Genomic DNA, 22,099 nt, shown 5'->3' with positions numbered 1-22,099 from the left:
TACAAACAAAGGCTTCTCCACTATGTATTAAATACATTTCAATTAGTGTGTTCAATACATTTTTTCCTGTGTCATTCCACTTTATTACACAAAACTTTATTTATGGACTTTAATGTTGTGAATCCTTTATATTTGCGGATTTCTTGAGTTAATACTGATGTCTGGTGAAAATTTCATGTGAATAGCCTAATAGGAAATGTATTTACTGAAAAAAATGTTGACGTGTCCAATACTTATTTCCTCCCACTGTATAAATGCAGTGTCAAATCTCTTTAATCAGAACATTGCACAATAATACACTGAGGCCTATAGTAACGCAGTGAAGCATGAGCACAGGACACAGATCCGGTCTGTGGGGGCTCTCTGATGGAGCTGAGACTCCACTCTTGCTTGCTCTGAAACATTTATGATGCCAAGAAGAACCTGATCTGCTTGCATCGTATCAAAGTTCTTCTAAGCGGCACACCACCCGGTTCAGTCAGAGACTCGTCTACAACACTCTTCTGTAAATGCACAGACGTGACTGTAGAGAGATTTGTGACATAAACTGTACAACAGAATATGTATCAAATGATCCTCGTTAGAGTCAGTAGTAAAATTTATTCTTGTACAAGCACTTACTGTATGTGTCTTTCCTACTTATCTTTAAAAATGTTACACGCAATATTGTTTCAATTAAACAGATAAGATTAATTAAGCAGAGAACAAAATGGATGCTGACTGACCTGAAGCACTGGCCAGTGGGTGAGACATATTATTAGACTTAACTCTTGAGTAGGCACTCAAATGGAAAAATGGAGGCCAAAGGGAGGGAGGGAGGAAAACAAGCTAAAAGCCTCCATCACCTCAAGAAAAAGACACAGGAACTGCTCAGTGCAGCGCGGCTGCATCTCCAAATACCACAGAATGAGTGGAGTGACAAAATCCTTTTGACAGCCTGTTCACATGCAACATCTCAACCTCTGTTGCTGAAGGGAGTTGCCCGTAGAGATGGGGCTCCGTTGCTGGGGTAACCAGGCGCCGACATATTGCGTATTGATCACTAACATGCACACACACACACACACACATGCACACACAGTGTCTCTACTCAAAATACAGGCTGCACTTGAAGGTTCCCACTCTGTATATATTGATTGGGAACAAGTCAACACTAGTAATTGCCATCAAAATGTCGATTTACCAAAGGGCACACAGGTTTCAGCTATAGCTGTGCTGGTGTGGAAGTATGGATCTGTTGTTTCTTCCTCCCTCTGGTCCCAGAGTGTAACTAAGATGTAACATGCACAGGACAGAGGCCTACCTGGAATTCAGGCATTTAAAGTGTAAGTTGTCTTCAGTTTAGGCCTAATAAATGTTGATGTGCCTGACACCATGCTGTTGCCAGTATCAGGAAAAAAATGCGATTGACATCGTGTGAAGACATTGGCGCACATTCAGAGAATTGATACAAAAGTCATGTCACGCAGGGAAAGTTACGCGTATTCACAGATGGGTTAAGCACATGATTAAACTGATCTTCTGTGTGCACCATTCAGATTATTATAATCGCCTGTGTGTATTTCACACCTCTGAGCTTGCCTGATTTTTCTTGAGCAGAAGCATCTGATACATGCACTGCCTCCGAAATAGCGTACTATGACAGTACCTTCTGACAGCTCAGCTGTTGATTTGGTACATACTGACCAGTATATGTGTGTAGTATGAATACAATGCGGACATACTACATCCGCCATGTTGGCATTGTCATGTGACCTACAACTTCAAAAGAGCCGATGCGCTGCTTGCTACCATTTTTGATTCTGACAGCTCTTCTGCGCCAGTCCCATTGCATTATGGGATAGCACCGTATCCATTGGTTACCTACTGCAGAATCGAGGCGGAAGGTCATCCGGGTATTTCTCGCCTACTGCTTTATTAACACTGAGAATTCGGACATACTACTGCTTTGGCCTATTGCTTTATGCATACTGTATAGTAGGGTACTAGGGATATTCAGACGCAACCATGGTTCTGCAACCAAGGTGCTCCAACAATAAACTGTATGCACAGTGTAATGAGGCCATGAGATACTAAATAGAGGTCAAGTGGTATGACTCCAGTTTGCTGTAAACAAATCAAATTGTGCCAGCAAAAACACTATATTCAGCTGTAATGCATTTGTTTTTATTTTTTACAACTCAATTTCACGTAAGGTAGGATATGCAGTTTCATTTCCAGATGGGATTTTCTCACAAGAATAATTCTCTTGAACATGACACCACATCCATTTACTTGAGGTCACACGTGCGATTTCAGAGCACAACATTCATATCTTCACCTTAAGGTGTTTTTCACATGATCAAATATTAGTCACATAATCATGCGAAATGTATGTAAGCTTTCAGACTTACTCACTCTTGTAACTTCATAGCTTTCTTATTTGTTTTGTTGTGGTTACAGAATAATTAATAGTAGCTAGTCATTACTGCGTGGGGACATCCAGTTTCAACCATGTAATAGTGTCAGATGTAGTCTGCATTTCATTGGGGGGCAAACTATTGATATTGTATAAACTGTACAGACATCACCAGAAAACAAATTCCATCTCACATTTCTCCTTATCCTATAAAGCAGAGATTCTCTAACATTTTGGATTGTAAAATAATTTGATAGTGGTGGACCCCTGCCTATGCTATAAAGGAACTGTTATAGAGGAACCCCTTTCCCATAACACCAGGGGTTTCAATCTGATCTGCAAAGGGGTGGTGTGGCTGCAGGTTTTCATTCCAGCTAAACAGGAACCAAAACTATTTGTTGTTTTCAACCAAAATCAATTAATTAAACAAGTGGAATTGAGTGTGGCTTTTGATTGGCTGCAGCCTCTCCCTTTGTGAATAACAACCCCTCTGCTATAATACAATGAAGCTACACTGTACAGTATTTTCCTATTGTTCACGTCATAGTAACGACCATTTGACATTTTATTTAACATGAATACAACAATCAGGATGATTTAGATGTTTATACTGTATGTAAAAAGACTAAAATGCAACGGTCTAGCAATAGGCAAGGCATGTGAAGCTAACACAGAGTCACAGGGGAAAGAGCTTTAAACAGAACACCTTTTTTTATGACATGCCAACTGAGCAATGGGGACATATTTTGGCAGACAACTTCAGTTCTGGACAAATTCTCTGAAGACTACGGTGCTCAAAACTAGCAGAGAGATAGTAAAAGAGATCTATAATACAGTTTTTCAATTCTAGCATATATTTCATGATCATTCATGACAAAATCAAGACAACGATGATATGAATGAACATGTGCTAAATATCATACAGATTCCACTGTGCTCTCAATGATCTAAGCCTGAAAGGTCAATATGTGTGTCAGGTAATCAGGTTACGGTGGTATTGTTGGAGGTCTTGTTGCTGGCACCTATTAAAAAATACATGGTTATGCGATAGCACTGACCTGATGCAGGTCTGCTACTTAACACATGCCTTTAGCAAAGCTCATGCTGAACAATGAGCAGTTGGATTACATGAAGAATGTTTCATAATATACACACAAGAACAGTTATTAGAGAGAAAACACTGACAGAACTTAGAGAAAGTATGACTGATCCCTTTTTAATCAGTGTACTCACAAAAAATACATAAAAAAAAATCCAGGTGTAGTAGTATAGGTTCAGTGAATCTGCCCTATAAAGCCTGTATATCCTTTTCAAATGCATTTCCGCTGTGTCTGAAATAAACAATGAGGAAACAACAAGAGAAATGTCAAACATCTGACATCACCAGCCCTATAGATCTGTCAGCGTCGTCTAGCAAAGAGACACTTCTTTCCTTACTCCTAATAAACATCACTGTCTGCTGTCAAAACACTGAATCAGCAGTCTCCAATTAAGCAGGAGCAAATCTGAGGCAGACACGCGACAGGCGTGCTCTTCCATACACTCTATTTGCACTATGTCTTTTGTGTTTGGCCTTTCATCACACAGCAATAGACAGAGCAAACCATCAAACCAGCTGCAGGTTAAATCCTAGTGCTCAAACCTTGTCCTCATCCATTGAGCTAAAATCAGGGTCTTCTTTCCATACACTGAACAGGAAGTCAAACACAGGGCCCGTATCATGTTTCATACATCAGAGAAATGTTGGATTAAGGCTTTATGTAAAAAAAGACTCGCAACCCAAGCAATCACGGATGTCTTTTCAATATTTCCATGGCATAACATGTTTAAATAACTAGTGTCTGAGAGAACTATTGTGAGTCAGTGTACTCTGTATGATCCATAACATGACCAGGTATTGAACCCTGAATGTCAAAGAAGCAGACATAATCCAGAAATTAATAAATACATAAACCTGTGGACCCAAGAGATGCCCGTGAAATGATTAACAAGAAGATTTGGGATTGAGTGATTCTTCTCTAGAGCTTTCGAGAAATGTGTCCTGCTTGAGTGCATGTCAGATTGCTCTGGTGTAATCCTATTAGCACACACTCAGACACTGTGCTTAATAAGAGCTTTACAAAGAGAGCTCTCCATGCTGCTGTCCTTTCATACAATTCGGTCTCAACATCATGGCTTGCTAGACTCTTTTGTGTATGTATCACTCCAAAAAATCTCTGTGATCAAAGAGCAGAGAGGAATAGTAACTAATCCGGAACTGATTGAGGCCATTTGCAGGGCAGGCTGTGGCAGGACTGACGCTTAACAATGGCAGCGCATCAACTGGATGATATAATTCAGAGATGGGTGAGTGAACAGCAAATCATGTGAATGAAAAGGTATATGTATTCATTAGTAGATGTATGAAGAACTGTTCAAATTAGAATTAAAACTGGCGTTAGTATTAGAATGGCTGCATTGTATTTTACAGTTTGAGGAGTAACTGTTAATTAATAGGTAATTCATTGGGAAGTAAATAGTAAATGGCGCACTTATATAGCGCTTTTATCCAAAGCGCTTTACACAGTGTCTCATTCACACACTCACTCACACAAGAATGGTAGCAGAGCTGCAATGAAGGTGCTAACTGGCCATCGGGAGCAACTTGGGGTTCAGCGTCTTGCCCAAGGACACTTTGGCATGTGGAGTCACGTGGGCCGGGAATTGAACCGCCAAACCTACGATTAGTGGACAACCCGCTCTACCACCTAAGCCACAGCCGCCCCGTAGCAGTTAGTATTTAATAGGTCAGAAAGTTCAGGTGTCTATAGTACTTGGGGCCATAAGGCAATAATAATAATGATGTGGTATGTACAAGTAATAGTATTACTTAGTATATTGTACTTTGTAAATGTAATAGCTAGCATAGAAAACACATATTGTTTCAGTATTTACGTAATCATTATCAGTATTCAAATATTATGAAAAAAATTTGGAAAGTATATATTTTTACACAATTGGTAGATTTAGGGGAGCATGGTGGGTTAGTGGTTAGCACATTTGCTTTGCACCTCCATGGTTGAGGTGTTCGAATCCCACCTCCACACTGTGTGCACAGAGCCTGCATGTTCTCCCCGTGCTTCGGGGGGTTTCCCCCCTGGTACTCCGGTTTCTTCCCCCAGCCCAAAGACATGAGTTGTATGCTGAATTCTCATTTCCAAATTGTCTGTAGTGTGTGTGAATATGTCTGCAATTGTGCCCTGCGATGGATTTGTCCAACGCCTTGTTCCTTGGAATAGACTCCAGGCTCCCCCCTGACCCTGTGTAGGATGAGCAGTATGGAAAATGGATGGATGGTGGATTTATTAGTAGGTCCTCTGTAATAATGTGGTAAAATAAAGTATATTTTGTTTAGGGTAACTATTCCCATCTTTGTGGTATTCAGACCATAATCAGATATAAGCAATATTATACTGTAGGTACATATACAAGTAACTCCTTTGTAAAACAATAGAACCAGGACTGTCTTTGTCATAAGAAAAACATAACCAGGCAATACAAATACATTTTACAAGTATTGTAAAATGTAATGCACTGTATATTGTACATGGTAATTAAACTGCAGCTATTCTCTTGTCTTATGGCACTATGTACTATGAAGGCCACCTATCAACTGATGCACTGGTCTCTTATCACAGCTCAGCCATTGTCCACAAAATAAAGTTCAGAATACATCATGGCCACTGCCATGTTGAGGTATTAATTGGGTGGGGAAGTTGCAATTAAGTGAATCTTTGAGTAGAAACCTGTTCATTTTCACATAAGTTAAAACACACTCCATATCCAATACAATATATACATGTACAATTTGGTATTTACCCCAAAATACTTGTAATTACCCCATGCTTATATATTACTTAGCTCTTACTTACTTACCTATGACATACTAGTTACTCACCACATCATTTCATATAATTACAGCTAATTACTACATACTTCATTATTAATTACCAGTTACTAACTGTACTGTAAAATAAAGCGCTATCACTAGAATTATTATAACACATTCACATTAGAATAATAGTGTAGAAAAAACAAAGTGTTACGTTGTGCTATGACCACTATGACTAGAAAATACCCAGAAATGTGCCTATCAATGTAACACAATGGATAGCAATGTAATGCAACTGAATGTCCATTATTTAAAAGTACATCTCCTTAAGCAGAGCCTTGAGACAATTAAATCATTCGAATAATAAGAGTGCAAAAATACTTCTGTTTTAGAGAAATACCCAGGGAAAAGATTTGAAAGCAGAAGATCATGAACTCTTTCTGAACGTTGGTCAAATGTGCATTGCTCAGGGTGACAGTGCACAACTGCTGGATTTTATCAGCGATGAGAAAAATCAGGTGAGTCTTTCTGGTCATTGCGATGTTGGCATGCTTCCGCAAAAGTCTTGCTTAAAAAGTTCCATGTTCATTTTCACATGCCTGCAAATCATGCATTTTCTATGCTCACAATCAACAGATTTTATAACTGAGCCCATGCCCCACCCTAACCCAGTAGGACTCATACCACTAGACATGAACTAACCCAGTAAGAGTCAGTACTACTGCACACTGCACTTTACTGGACATAGCTACATCATCCAGTTTATACTATGGATCTCATTTTTGCTGTCAGTATTGCTGCTATACTTGTGCTGTTACATTACACAATAGCTAACAGTTACAGTCTATGTTTACAGTTTATGTTCTGTCTCTCTATTGTCCTGTGTATTTACAGTGTTGTGTATTTACTGTCCTGTGTATTTATTGTTTTGTTCTGTATATTTATTGTCTTGCACTCATCTCACACAGTTGTGTATTTGCACTTTATGTAGTCTTGCGTACCGTTCCGTGTTACACCATGGTCCTGAAGAAACGTCATTTCGTTCAATTGTATACAAGCTATTTAGAGGAATGACAAAAACAAACAAACAAAAAAAAAAACACTTGACTTGATTTGAACTGCCCTACACACATCAGGAAATTGACAATAAAAAAATAATAAAGCAGCTTCGCAGTTTCAAATCTCCAAGACACAAGTCATTACTAGAACACAGTCACAGCTCTGCCATCATTCTGTCCCACTGAGGAAGGTGAACTCCAGGAAGTAGCTGTTCCTACAAAACCATCACTTTGCTGTAATTCCTAAATGACTGGCCTTTTCACCCCTTGGGTGTAAAAATGTAGTTTGGTGGAAAATCAGTCAGATTTCTCGCTTCACTGGTAGCCCTTAGACGCAGTGCTCCATTAAGTGCCCTTGCTTCTCCCAATCCTTTCACCGTTCCACTATTTCCTGCAGAGTCTCAGGAGCATGTGTGTTTTAAACCAGATCTTAGAAGTCCGTTCAGTAGATCAGAAAATAAAAAAAATAGATTTGTAAATAAAATCAGTGTAAGATGTTTAGGTATAACAATGAACAGGAAACATGGCTTCTATCATGCATGTACAAAGGGAAGTGAGATTTTAAATGCCTGCTACAGAAAGTGAAAATCTCTGCACAAGGTGCATTGAGACCCATAGTTGTTCAGTAAAGAAAAAAAAACACTTCAGTTTCTGTTAGTTCAAGCGGCACAGTTTTAGTGTGGAAGTGTCCGATATAACAGGTAGTGCAAAAGATAGGTGCCAAAGAGTAACAATATAATTTAAAATGGAATAAATGTAAATATAACATACTATGGCTTAGTATTCAGCAGATTAGCTTATGGACATGGCAGTTATTGCAGTAGCAGCCAGGTAAAGGGTGTAATAGTGACAAGAAATTAAATACAATATTTTTTATAAGTACAGTAGCGACATAAATGCAAAAGAGTCAAAGCTTGTGTGTGCGTGCGTGTCAGTCAAGTTTCTGAGTATTGAGGAGTCTGATGGTTTGGGGGAAGAAGCTGTCACACAGTCTGGCCGTGCAGGCCCGAATGCTTTGGTACCTTTTTCCAGACAGCAGGAGGGTGAAGAGTGTGTGTGGGGTCATCAACAATGCTGGTGGCTTTGCGGATGCAGCGTGTGGTGTAAATGTCTATGATGACCCCAATGATCTTCTCAGCTGTCCTCACTAGATGCTGCAGGGTCTTGCAATTTCCGAACAAGACAGTGATGCAGCTGCTCAGGATGCTCTCAATAGTTCCTCTGTAGAATGTGGTGAGGATGAGTGGTGGGAGATGGGCTTTTTTCAGCCTTCACAGAAAGCAGAGATGTTGCTGGACTTTCTTGGCTATGGAGCTGGTGTTGAGGGACCAGGTGAGGTTCTCCGTCAGGTGAACACCAAGGAATTTGGGGCTCTTGACGATCTCCACGGAGGAGCTGTTGATGTTCAGCAGAGAGTGGTCGCTCCATGCTCTCCTGAAGTCAACAACCATCTCTTTTATTTTGTCCACATTCAGAGACAGGTTGTTGACTCTGCACCAGTCCGTTAGCCGCTGCACCTCCTCTCTGTATGCTGACTCGTTGTTCTTGCCGATGAGCGTAAACTTCTTTGTCCTGAAGACTTTACTGTGGTGGAAAATTTACTGACTGTTAAATGTTCAAGATCTCCTTACAAAAAATTTCACCATATTAATGATTAGGCATTTTTCTTTGTTAAATGACATGTTTTTTTTTGTTTATTATTTTTTTTTATTAGCCATAGATTATGTGGAGCGTTCACCACACAAATCCCTGTGAGTGAACTGTTACTATAGAAACAATAACGTATTAGAGCAAATGCATTAATATTAATATGTTAATTCACTTTATATTTGAATTACAGTCAGCACTACTGCCCAAGCTGCAGTTAATCAAGCTGGAAAATCAATCCAATCACCATCTTCTGACAAACAGAATTAGAAAATTCTTCAGTGCTGTGTTATAAAATGTCTTAAACATGTACTTACTAATAAGTTAAAGAGTTGCTTACTTTGTAATCAGGACATAGTGAAGTCTATGGGTAGTGGTCTCCTAAGGCCACTGATTAAGGAGGTGGTGAGGAAAGAGAGGGATTCTGTACACTGTCAAGCTATGATCACATACCTCGTACAGGTAAGTAATGTATATTTAATCAAACATGACCGATTTACATTGCCATTCAGTTTGAAAACAATGTTTGTCTTCTTTAGATCTGCAGTGCAGACAACCTCCTGGACAACTTGCTCAAGCAAGTGGAGGAAACTGATCCGGATGCGATTGCAGACACCATCACTCTGCTCATGCAACATATTCAACCTGGTAATTAAGCACCTGTTGTAGCTAAATGTTAGCGCTAACAGTTCTAACAAGTGCTCAAATATGAGAAAAATGGTGCTGATAGCTTTAATAATAATTACAACCATTATTTTATTTCTTTTACACACATAATTGCAGGCAGGTTTCCAAATACCTCAATAAGATCTTGAGATCTTTGAACTATTAACAGGAAACCTTGTAGTTATAACCATCTTACAGTGATTAGGTAAAAGAGCATGAATTTTAATATTTCAAAAAACATCTACACAGGAAATGATAGAATGTGCCGCCCCCTGCAGTCTGCAGATGTAATTACAGTACCCCTTTTCCCCCCACCACCACCCCACTCTACACAGTGCTGATGAAGCTTGGTGATTCAAAGCCTGCCTTGTTTGGCCTGGCCCTGGATGCTCTGCACAAACAGATCTCGAGGCTACCGGTACCATACACACGCAAACAGGAAGAGGAAGACGTGCACGGTCTCGGTCGCTGCTGCACTGCTCTGCTGACCTTTGTACAACCATTTGTACAGGAAGTCAAAAGTCAAGATGCAAAGAGTCCAGTGGAAAACACATATCATGCGAGACTGAACATTGTACTTCTCAAATTGTAGGTTTTCATAACTTTGTAATTAGAATATTCAGAGTCGTGTAAAAAAACAAAACAAACAAAAAAAAAACCCCACAGACGCACACATTAAAAAGAAAGTTGTGTTACATTCACCACCTTTCTCTTATTCCATCCTCACACAAGCTACTATTTTTGACACAAGCTACTAGTTTTTTCATTCAAAGTCTTAATTGTGAACTTGTATGCATTTTGCTTGTATGTGTAGCTGCATGGAGAGTCTGAGGCAACCTCTCCTTGAAGCTCAACTCGATAGGGAGGCTCACACATCCCAAAACTATCCCCTCTGGAACTTTGCCACAGAGATCATGGTGAGCTACACAAGCTCCTTTCCAGATAAAAAAAAATAAAATAAAGTTGCTTTCTACTTTCTCATTTATGCTTCTCATTATAGACTACTCTATCAGCTATCCAGGAGCCTCTGCCCAAGCTTCTGCTCTACTATCCCTTGAGAGGGAAAGCAGACGAGAGAGTTGGGCAAGATGACAGTCATTTGTCTGAATCAAGGGCTTGCCTGGCCTACTTGCTCTTCGTCCAGTTTATTGCCATTGAACTGTTCCCTGCTGTTTTCAGGTAGGATGCATTAACTAAGATTTCCTAAGGTCACCTTTTTGTCTTGACCAAGACTGTACGATGTCTTTACCAAATTTGTTGGCATAGAACACGAGTTGGCCTTCTGAGTTTTAAAAAATAGTTTTAAGGAATTAAATCTAAAAAAAAAAAAAAAAAAAAATCATATCTGTGTATTATGTTCACTATGTTTACTATGCTTAAAAACACATTCCAAGTACATTCTGTGCTGGATATTAGACAGTCGCTTTCAAATCCAAGCTAAATTCTCCCAAAATCACTAAACAACTTCAGGCAGATTGGATAAACATAACCTTTTGAAACTCAGTGGTAATATTGCATTTCATTTTGCAAATTTAGCCCAGTGTTTGTCCTGCAGTGTAACATGGAGTACGTCAACGTTTTATTGAGCAGGTAACTTGACACATTTTTACATTACATTTAACCAGACCATTGTTAATAAGACCATTACATCATAAATAACCTAATTGTGTTTTTATTCTCACAGAAAAGATGAACCATGGATCTTGAAAGGTTTGGTAAGATGAGCTCTTGATATAGCATTGTGCAGATTATTCTAGCATGTCAGCTTAACATACATTAAATGATAATGAGTTTATTATGCATCTCACTTCGACTGTTTCTGTGTCTTAAGGACTTGTATGTTAAAAGCTTGGAGAGAGTTCTGGACAACAGTCTTGCAGTAGAGTTGCTAGAGCTGAAGATTTTTCATACAGTTACACAAGTAAGAAAATCACACGGGTTTACACAGTTATTGGCACCCCTATGAATTCATATGAGAAAAACATATTTTAAGTATATTCCCATTGATATTTTAACATTTTTTAGTACACATGGGTGACTGCCACTAGTCCTGCCATGTCCATCTCAGTCCCCTGACTTGAAAACCATAGAAAACCTGTGGGGTGAACTGAAGAGGAGAGTCCACCAGTGTGGACCTCAAAATTTGAAGGATCTGGAGAGATTCTGTATGGAGGAATGGTCTTAGATCCCTCGCCATTTATTCTCCAACCTCATCAGGCATTATAGGAGAAGACTCCTATAAAGTAAAGGGAGGTAGCACAAAGTATTGACTAAAAGGGTGCCAATAATTGTGGCAATATATATATATATATATATATATATATATATATATATATATATATATATATATATATAAAAATCTGTGTTGTGTTTACAATTGTTTGATATCCATGAGAGCATAATATTTTTGTGAATTTTTTGAACAAAAGATCAAAAAGTTAAACAATAAAGACAAATTTTACCAAATTAATTTTTTTTTTTTTTTTTTACCAAGGGGGCCAATAATAGTGGAGGGCATTGTAGGTGAACTTTGTAGGTATACAGTTACTGATTGTTGCATCAGACCACTGCTGATCAGATATCATTTTGGCAGTGGACTATTCTTAGAACAGCAGTACGAGTGTAGAAGGCAAAGTAGTGGGGTTTTAAACCCAGAGTGTTGACTTTTTTCCAACACCACGTTTTTTCCATGCTCAATTTGTGTTAATCAGGCTCTAGGCCATATTATGTGTGAATGTTTTTGGATGGATATTTTTGGTTGATGACATTTTTTTAACCCAGCTGCTTTTAATAATTAACACAATGCAGAGGAACTTGATGTTGAATATTTTCCAATAACAGGGCATGCCAAAGTGTTTATTCATCTTATACCACAACAATTTGTCAACAAATACAAGTTTAAATGTATTAATAAATGATGTCATACATTTATTATCCTGGAACGTACACGATACACAAGAGTTAGTTCCTGTTATCACTTACATTATGGCAACTATAAATAGTTGTTCCCTCACCAGCTTCTCTTTTTTTCCAGCTCTCTTGAAGTTAAAAAGACATTTTTAAAAAACCCAACAACAACAATACAGTTTCTCATGTGAACGAGAATCCAGAAGGCATAAAGTTCTGCTCTTAAAACTTTCCTGTGGTGGAGAACTTACTGACGGTTACAAAGTTCTGACACTTAAGACTCCTTTCTATAAATTTCAGATAAACCTCTCCTTACAGACGGATTCAAGATATCAATGATTAGACGTCTTAAAAACATCAACGTGTATTAAAACCAGACTCTAGGCCTTTTTCAGTGTGAATGTTGTTGGCTGGTTGGTGGAATGTTTCTAAACCCAACAGTGACACTGAGATGTTTAAAATCACTTTAAAATTACTTTAAATAAGTAACAAGTAAACGATTAATGTTCTATTTAATTATCTATTTTTGCTTTTCATAACACAGAACCTAATTCAAATCATGACTCACTGTCCTATCCAGCATTTGGTAAGTGTTGTATAGTCACTACTTATTATGTATTTCAATGTACCTGACTAATGCAATAATAATTCCTTTCTTGCCTTTTCAGAGAGTAAAAGCTTTTGTGGTGTTTCAGCTTTTTATAGAGAAACTCAGTGAGGAAGCCAAGCATAAATTCTTTAGGTATCTCTGTAATGCAGCTTTCTCCACATCTGTACTGTATATTCACATAGTGTATGAATATATATGACAGAACATGTATTATACAGTTGTAAATACAGTGGAATGCTAAATCAAAGCAAACTGGTTAATAATACATCTCATACACTTCCAGGTGTATAATGAAAACCAGTCAGCACGCAGGTGTGGAAAGTGTCATTCTCACAAACATCAAAAATCAAGTGGAGCAATCAAGCAAGGTCAGATACAGGTCGTTACTAATGATTCAAATTTAGAAGCCACACTTCTAACTTCGTATAAAAGTGAAACTTGTGTTTCTGATAGACTTTTGGAGTGGAAGTAGTCAGAAGCAGATTCTTGAAAAAGATTTTAAATCAGAAGATCTTGGAGTTTCCTAGATTGCACAGATTTCATAATGGTCTTTACCAAGCACATTATAAATTCCCGGAATTCATTCATTTATTCACTTTACAATACTCCTAATAGACTGTATTTTTATCCTACTTAGCATATACTGACTTTACTTTTGCATTTACAGCATTTGAGAGATGTTATAATCTACAGGATTTGTTGTCTACTTGCGAAACCTATCCTCATGTTAATACAAATACCAACAAGCTAGAGCCCCCTCAGAAACTGCTAGTGCTGCTACTAAGCACATTAATACACAGATTACAAGGGACTACATCAACAAACACCTAACAATATGGGATATATTTGGGTTACTGTTACTGAGAATATTTTTAACAGAAGAAAATGACATTGTTTCTGCTCTTACCCTACCATGATCTGAATTGTATCTGTAGTCAGAACAGATGGACAGCTGGTTTAAGGGGACATTACTGCTAGTCCTCCTGAGGGACACTCTGAGTTTACCTCAGGGCCCAGAGACTGACTTATTGGATGGTATGGACAGGTGGGAATGTTTTTTGTTTGTGTCCTAAATGTTTGTTTCAGTCATTCCAAGCAATGTAATGGTAGTTTTCAAACAAAAGACAACAAATGGTGGCTTTTCACGTGATATTTATTTGTCTTTTAAGGATGTGATTTGGTGTGTTGAGAAACCTAAGGCATCCAAATGATAAGATTTAGTTTGTTAAGGCAACGATTTGATATTTGACGGTACCACTAAATCCGCTAGGATACAGTATGACAGAAAACAATTTGATTCAGATGCCTCTGATTGATATATGAACAACTTTGTCCTGATTCTGGGGTAGACCTACTGTTAAGTCATGAATGATGATGACATAGAGAAGAACTATTTTAAGTATCAGAGTTATACAGAGGCCAACCACCTTGCCAACCTACTAAATCATTTAAAATTAAATCATTTAAAAATTAGTACTTTTTTACACACCAGTTGTCTGTACTTTTTTAACTAATACATGCATCATCAGTTATAATATGTAATTATTGATTTATGATTGTTGCCTGGATTTCCTTCATTTGTCATTTTTTAAAATCGACACATCAATCCATCTGATTGTTGCACCCCTAGTTAAAATGTGTATTTTTTTTACTTTGAGTAAACGATTGTGCTTTGTAGGTTATTTCTTTAGATTCCTGGTGAGTATATATATTTTTAGCAAGTTATTAATTCATTAGAATCCACTGCAAAGCTAGATAGATTTCTTTATGATCAAAACTATACAGGCTAAACAACAAAAATAAACTCAACCTCTTTCGCATGAATTTCAACAAATAAGGGCAATATAGAGATTTCATTCCAGTTAATATAGATGACATTGTAGAAAAATGTACGAATGCTCACTGTACCCATAACTCTAAAACTTTCTTATATTTTCTTACAAATAAATTCATGTGAACTATCATGAAATTGCAATCGTGGGTCCATGGTCAGTTCAAAAGCAGTGTAACACTGGGAAATATTGTCCATAGAGAAAGGGCTGTGCAACTTAAGTAATAAAGTGTCTGACACGTCCTAGTGGTTGTGTTATGTCTTGTAATTATTCACTTTCATCGTTCCATAACAGGAGGAGAATGAAAATAAGTTAAACTACAATTATAATTACTGAACAGAGCCAACGGGAAAGCTTTACAGGCACTGTAATGTAAAATATCATAGTCAATATGCTAATCTGTAAAACCATAGGCCTAAATTGGACCACATAATCCAGGTATGCCACCTGCCTCTGCCTTGAGAGATGTTTTATTCACATGATATCATTCAGCCCTGACAATTATTTATTGATGAATCTAGGAAAATAGCCATGATCCTGCAGCACAGAGCATATGGTAAGCAGGTGGACACTGTAGGGCAGATCTTGTGTCATTCCTAAATAAGACCAGAGTGAGTGATTGACATGCACTGCTCTGGATAGTCTGTCTTTGATTAATTACTTTAACCTTTGACCAGTGTGGTGCAACATGTGATTTAAAATATGTTATTTCAAAGCTCTTATTTTAAGACAAACAAAACAAACAAGCAAACAAAAACCCCAAAACTTATGATGATTAGATAAAAAAAAATCACCTGGTATTTTTCTAGTCTTTAACTGTCCAGTTTCTGTGAGTCTGTGCCCATGATAGCCTCAGATTCTTGCTCTTGGTTGACAGGAAGGTAACCTGATGTGGTCTTTGTAGCCTATCAAACTCAAGGTTTGATGTGTTGTGCATGCTGAGATGCTTTGCTGCTCACCACGGTTGTACAGAGTGCTTATCTGAGTTACTATAGACTTCCTGTCAGCTCAGACCAATGTGGACATTGTCCTCTGATCTCTCTCATCAACAAGGTATTTCAGCCTGCAGACCCTCCACTCACAGGATGTTTTTTGCACCGTTCTGTGTAAACTCTAGAGACTGTGATGTGTGAAATTCACAGGAGATTAGCAGTTTCTGAAATACTCCATCCAGCCCATCTGGCACCAAAGCCATGCCACGGTTAAAGTCACAGAGATCACACTTTTTCCCCATTCTGATGTTTAATATGAGCATTAACTAAAGCCCTTGAGTATCTGCATGCATTTATGCATTGTGCTGCAGTCAAGTGATTGGATGACTGGATAACTGAACGAGTGAGCCGGTGTAAAGGTGCTCCTATTAAAGTGATCGCTGAGTATATACTGTATGTATATTTCATCTTTGCATTGTAGGGTCATGGTGTCTCTAAATCTTCTGAGATATCTACTCATCAGAGAGAGAAACAAATCTGTAAGTCTGTAACACACATATATCCCAAAACAGACATTTTTAACGGAACAATTTAAGCTCCATGAATACGATGACCAATTGTTTTGGGGTTTTTTTTCAGACAGGTATTTGGACAGACCTTTGTAACATTGCAGCGAGCTACATAAAGATACTGCGTGTGTGTCTCAGCATGTCAAAATCATACTATGGGTCAGAGCTTAAAAGACTTCACGAGGACAGAAAGGTCAAAGCGAAGGGTAAGAAATTTTCACATTTAACATAAGTCTAAAATATGATAATCTTTTTAACTATTTGTAAATTATATTTCCATCTATAATTGTTTCACCATATTTTGACACTGCTATTTTTGAAAAAGCAGATCCAGTTATTATTATTCTAATTTATCATAAGGTTTTTCATAGTAAAGAACAGCATGTGATTTTTTTCCCTTAACATTTTTTACCCTTTAGAATTGAAAGAGGTCTCAGGAAAGAAATCAGTTCAACATATGATTGTGAAAAACAAAGCTCTAGGTGGAATACCGTGTGAGGCACAGGAGAAGGTAAATCATCTCTCTCCTCATATCCTTAGTATAATGAGTTATAGTGAGTTAAACCTTAATATATTGAATGTGAACATATTTGTAATTAACAGGTACTACAGTGTGCACTTGTCACATATGATCTAATGGAGAGCCTTGTCATCCGAATAGAGGAAATCCTAGAGGAGAGAGTGTAACATGATCCATGCCATCTTTTCTTTCCCCTCCCCCTGTCAAGTCAACTTTTAATAGCAACCCTAAGTGTGATCATTATGTACTGTATGTGCTACACTTGTTAACTTAAACATTAAATTAAACTAGCTAGAAAAAGAAGAAAACTCGAATCAGGAGCTGCCAAGAAGAAGTTGTTTACTTACACCAAGGAAAACACATGAGATATTATACATTTGACAGAGTTCAGCGAGTGCATTGTTAATAGAAAGTCTTTATAGATGCTGTAATAGGAAATAGTCTGGAGACAGCAGTTATTCTTGAATAAAACTTTTAGGTAAATTCTTAAAAAGTGGGATAGAAAATAAAAGCCATTAGCCTTTATATGTGTTGGTGTAGAAGTGCGGCCACATGGCCAGTGTTTGTGCTGTTTGTGCGACTCAGGATTGCGACTGTAAGACTCAAATAAAGTGGATGGAAATTAAATGACCTTAAAAATGTTCACTTTCTTTAACAAAGTTTCAAGGCTTATTTCGATGATGTGAGCTCGAGCTAAACGCATCCGCTCCCGCACACCATCCACATGTGGTCTACTGGTGGCCTGCAATGTACAACTGCACTGTGACATCTAATAACCTTATAATAAAACTAGCATATTAAAAACAAAACAAAAAAAACTATAGTTGCAAGAAAAATACTTTAAAAAAAAAATTCATAAATTTTTGCATTAATTACTCATAAAATTTGATCATAAAAAACAAACAACTTGCCTAACAAATAACAAATAAAAAGCAGTATGTTTTATGTTGTTATTGAAAACACTAGGTAATTAATCATTCACAGGGCTGGAAAAATGATCTACAGTTCTTAATAACTGAGAGAGTAATATGACCCTCCAACAAATATTTGCTGTAACTGCAGTTCAGACTTGCACAATAGTAAAGAGGAATTTTTACACCATTTGTCCCTACTGAGCTGTTTCAATTCATCACTATACCTCTGGGATTTCTTTGTATTAAACAGCCATATTCACTATATTCACTTGGCCATTCAAAACCACAAAATGTCTTCTATTTAAACCATTCTGTTGTATATAACTTGTAATTGTTTTGAATGTCTGGCGACAAAAAAAAGTTTGCAAACTTTTTCTAGCAACTATATTTCTGTTCCATTAACCTAGAAGAGTGCTGTATGAGCATAATGCTGAAATATCATATTACCTAATGACAGAAAATCTTTAATAAAGTCATAAAAGATGTAAGTAAATGTGAGCATAGATCTTGTTACTTACTTTAGCGATGGTCAGCATTCCCTTGACAGCATCCCCATTACTACGGACAGGTAAGACTTTGAGATTACTGCCAAAGAATCTGGAAGAGAAATCAAAACACACCCTATGAGAAGTGTGTTCAATATTATTAAGAACCTATTTATTCATGTTTTCAAATGCTCAGCAGTGCATCAGCCCAGTGGAGTTCCAGAGTACATTTACTTTTATATTTATGGCATTTGGCAGATGCCCTAATCCAGAGCGGCTTACAGTTATCTCATCTATACATCTGAGTAGTTGAGAGTTAAGGGCCTTGCTCAAGTGCCCAAGAGTGGCAGCTTAATAGTGCTGGGGTTTGTACTCATGACCTTCCAATTGGTTGTCCAACATCTTAACCACTGAGCTACTCCTGCCTCATTAATTTTTCATTAATGTTTAATTTGTTTGCCTCATTTAATGTTTCATTAATGTTTAAGATTAATAAAGCACAGTTTTCAAGATTGAGGTCAAATTATATATGCACCTGTTCTGCACTGCAGACACAATCTCCAGTTCTCTTGCGCCATATGCTGGCGCCTGGAGCAAAAGAAAGCTGTTTCTGTGGACCTGGACGAACTTTTCAATCTTTTTAAAGAATTCTTCACACTCAGCCTTTTCAGGAAATTCCTCTGGAGTGATCAACAAGAACGCCACACCTGTACATGAGATTAAAATCACACCAATTTTAAGTACAGAAACAAAAGTTTTGAACTGTTTGAGAAGCATAGCAAGTTAAAACATTAATCCTCAAACTTTATGAAGCCAGGAATCTCTTTAATTTAAAATAAATCCACAGACACCTCATTTAAATGTGCACATTTTTTTTTTTTTTTTGCCATTTACTTTTTAATTCCTGACCTTTCCTCTAACAGAATTAATTTGATCAAAATGGCTATTAGATTCAAGTACAACAACTTAATGATGCGGTGTGATTTCAACCATTGTAACAAAAATAAAAAAAAAATCACGCACACACTGGCTATCATGGATTCCTAAGATTCCCCAACCCCACTTTGAGAACTCTGCATTTCACAGTGTTTTTTTCAACCTACTCTCTAAACAAATAATCTGTATGACTGGCTACCATTGATAAGAAAAAAATGTTTTACTGTACTGAGTGAAGAATGTAACATTGTTGGGGAACTTCTTTGTGGTGATTGCACATACATTACAGAAGATAAGGTAAGATAGACATCTGGTTCAGTAGAGATGATTCAGCACAGTGATTAGCAGAAAAACTGTAAAACACTGGCATTGGTTAATCTTAAAAATCAGTATTTCTCAACCCTGCACCTTTAGTAAAATATATCCCTATTTCAAGTCTGATCTCGGGTTACAGTCTGTGTGGAGTTTCACATGTTCTCCCTGTGTCTGCATGAGTTTCCTATGGATTCACTGATTTCCTCCCACTTCCAAACAACATGCAAGTATAGGTGAATTGTCCATAGATGTGAATGTGTATGTGTGCATGGTACCCTGAATTTGGATGGTGTCCCACCCAAGGTGTATTGGATATGATCCAAATATGCTAATTTTGGGGTATAATTTTTTAGGAGGAGTAGTGGAAACACAGATTAGATTGAAGCATTTTCTATATGTCCTTGTAACTTTTAACCACCATGCGCTGTATTGAAATTTGCTGCGTAAGGTGACAATGCGTAAATAAAGTCGTTAATGAGACACAGCGTCACTTCCTGATTTCCAGATTTGTTGGCTTGCTACAAACGGTTTTGAGAATCAAAATTCCATTTGATAGCTTTTCTACAGATTGGTCTGAAGATATCATTTGGTGAAATTTGGACAAAATTTGTAGTAGGAGTGGCGAAAAAAATAAATTTTTAACAAAATCCAAGATGGACGAAAATCTGATTAGGTGGAAATTGATGTCATAGGGTCCATTGAACTCAGCATGTTCATAGGAATCTAGGGGCATTGAAATTTTGGCCACACAGTTCAAAATTTATGGCCATAAAAATACTTTAAAATTTGGCCAACTGACCTGTTGGTGGTCCTAGAGCTTTGGGAGCTTGGGGCCCAGATCTGGTGTATTTGTAGCTAAATGTGGGCCAAATTTCACAACTTTTTACCACATGATACTATGGGCTGCCATACTGTAGACACCCTAGCTATAATAATAATAATAATAATAATAATAATAATAATAATAATAATATGAAAAACAACAGGTAGCTTTCACCATTGGTGTTCGGCCCCTAAATATAATAAACTTGATGATGGTGGATTGTGATTTCCACCAATGTAATTAAACAAAGACTGACTCTCTGGACTCCACTTTGAGAACCACTGGTTTAGGGTGTTTCCTTGCTGTGATATATCTTAACAAGCCCTTCATGACGATGAATGTGTTAGATCAGGGAAATATATTTAATTAAGGAGTAGAAAGACACAGCTGACGCTCTCCACCTTGGCTTTAATTTTACCTGAGAGAGGAAAGACGAGTGTACCAGGTTCAATACTGTCTGAGTAACGAAGTAGGTGTTTTTGTGCTAAAAGCAGCACTGAAATTTCATTATTCTGTCAAGAAAACAAAAGGAATGAATGTTATATATAACGTTCATCTCAAACAGAGGCCCGAATCTAACTTCTAACTCTATCTATCTAAACAGATAAAGGGGACAAACATGGAGGAATAGCTAGCTAGTTAGCTAGCAGCTCGTGGAAAAGTTCACTCTCTTATCTACCTGAAGGGAAGTACTGACAATAACAGTTGTTTTCCACAAAGTCGTCGTGTTGTTATTTGCCATTTAAACTGCTTGAAAGATACGGAGATAAGACAATAATTCATAAATAAAAACTAACCGACTAACTTTAAAAATGAATTACAGCTCAGAGCAAGCGACTGTTACGTACGGCTTTTAACGGCTTTACTCCACTGACCTCCGCGAGCTGTCAGATTTCTGAGCTTTCATTTCCCTTTAAATTTGCCTCTGTTAGTCTTTTGGAAAAGCTGTCATTTTGTTTTATTTAGAGCTTATCCAGAACTTCAGAAGTTATTCCCCATTCATTCTCCAAACCAGGATACAACGGTTACTGAAGATGAAGAAAGGAATAAATCTTTTGGAGATTACTCCCGAGTAATAAATCCATCGAGGGCTCTTGTTTCCATGAAATATCACCAATCATTACACATCTAAAATCAAGACGTCCGGTAAATCTGAGGTGATTTATATTGAAAGTAATTTATCTTGATCACATTGTTTGAACGGCGTTTCTCCTAATACAGAACAATGGCGCCATCTGGCGGTGAACAAGGATCTCACACAACAGTTCACTCCCTAATCGTGTCATTTCTTCATTTAATTATTCCTTTAAACACCGTGCGGGGTAGCATTTTATTGACAATATTTAACTTTTTTTTTTTTTTTTTTAATGAAATGTTATCCATAAGATAAAACTATTTGGATTTTGTTAGATACAGCTTTAATCATGGGGGGAACATATATGATTATTTTTCATTTTATTTGTATATAATGCAATATAAATAAAAGGGGTTACATTAAAAAAAAGAAAAGTAAAAAAAATCTAATTTTTACTTTTCAACCGTTTTTGACTGGCATAAAGTTCTTTTGACGTTGGACGTTCGATATTCGCAGATATGCGGAAATTAAGGGGCCGTCT

At 37.4% G+C, this 22,099-nt stretch overlaps 2 protein-coding genes across 2 annotated transcripts; one reads left to right on the top strand and one right to left on the bottom strand.

The window, feature by feature from the left end:
* The first annotated feature begins 4,705 nt into the window (after nt 1-4,705).
* Nucleotides 4,706-17,189, top strand: glmnb (glomulin, FKBP associated protein b). Its single transcript, XM_017480252.3, has 18 exons — nt 4,706-4,744; nt 6,662-6,787; nt 9,326-9,436; nt 9,514-9,622; nt 9,976-10,228; nt 10,455-10,557; nt 10,641-10,819; nt 11,177-11,230; nt 11,325-11,355; nt 11,472-11,561; nt 13,092-13,133; nt 13,216-13,289; nt 13,441-13,525; nt 14,093-14,202; nt 16,403-16,460; nt 16,561-16,696; nt 16,910-17,001; nt 17,094-17,189. The coding sequence occupies exons 1-18, from the start codon at nt 4,706-4,708 to the stop codon at nt 17,175-17,177; spliced, it is 1,776 nt and encodes a 591-aa protein (XP_017335741.1). The 3' UTR covers nt 17,178-17,189.
* A 143-nt stretch (nt 17,190-17,332) lies between these two features.
* Nucleotides 17,333-21,251, bottom strand: LOC108272088 (protein SPO16 homolog). Its single transcript, XM_017480250.3, has 5 exons — nt 21,163-21,251; nt 20,902-20,995; nt 18,945-19,116; nt 18,443-18,521; nt 17,333-17,752 (listed from the first exon to the last, which is right to left on the bottom strand). Exons 1-5 carry the CDS (start codon nt 21,223-21,225, stop codon nt 17,633-17,635), a joined length of 528 nt encoding a protein of 175 aa, XP_017335739.1. The 5' UTR covers nt 21,226-21,251; the 3' UTR covers nt 17,333-17,632.
* Nucleotides 21,252-22,099: the final 848 nt, after the last annotated feature.

This window comes from Ictalurus punctatus, chromosome 11 (assembly GCF_001660625.3).
Source record: "Ictalurus punctatus breed USDA103 chromosome 11, Coco_2.0, whole genome shotgun sequence".
Classification (NCBI taxonomy): domain Eukaryota; kingdom Metazoa; phylum Chordata; class Actinopteri; order Siluriformes; family Ictaluridae; genus Ictalurus; species Ictalurus punctatus.
This window is presented reverse-complemented; position numbering and strand designations above follow the sequence as displayed.

Bases quoted from the DNA above. Each gene is read 5' to 3' on its own strand.
- glmnb (XM_017480252.3), top strand. From the start codon at position 4,706: ATGGCAGCGCATCAACTGGATGATATAATTCAGAGATGG. The intron at 10,229-10,454 runs GTAGGTTTTCAT...TTGTATGTGTAG, and splicing joins AACATTGTACTTCTCAAATT to CTGCATGGAGAGTCTGAGGC. The intron at 11,562-13,091 runs GTAAGAAAATCA...TTCATAACACAG, and splicing joins TTTTTCATACAGTTACACAA to AACCTAATTCAAATCATGAC.
- LOC108272088 (XM_017480250.3), bottom strand. From the start codon at position 21,225: ATGGCAAATAACAACACGACGACTTTGTGGAAAACAACTGTTATTGTC. The intron at 19,117-20,901 runs GTAAAATTAAAG...TCTCATGTACAG, and splicing joins ACTCGTCTTTCCTCTCTCAG to GTGTGGCGTTCTTGTTGATC. The intron at 17,753-18,442 runs GTAAGTAACAAG...TGTACATTGCAG, and splicing joins GAATGCTGACCATCGCTAAA to GCCACCAGTAGACCACATGT.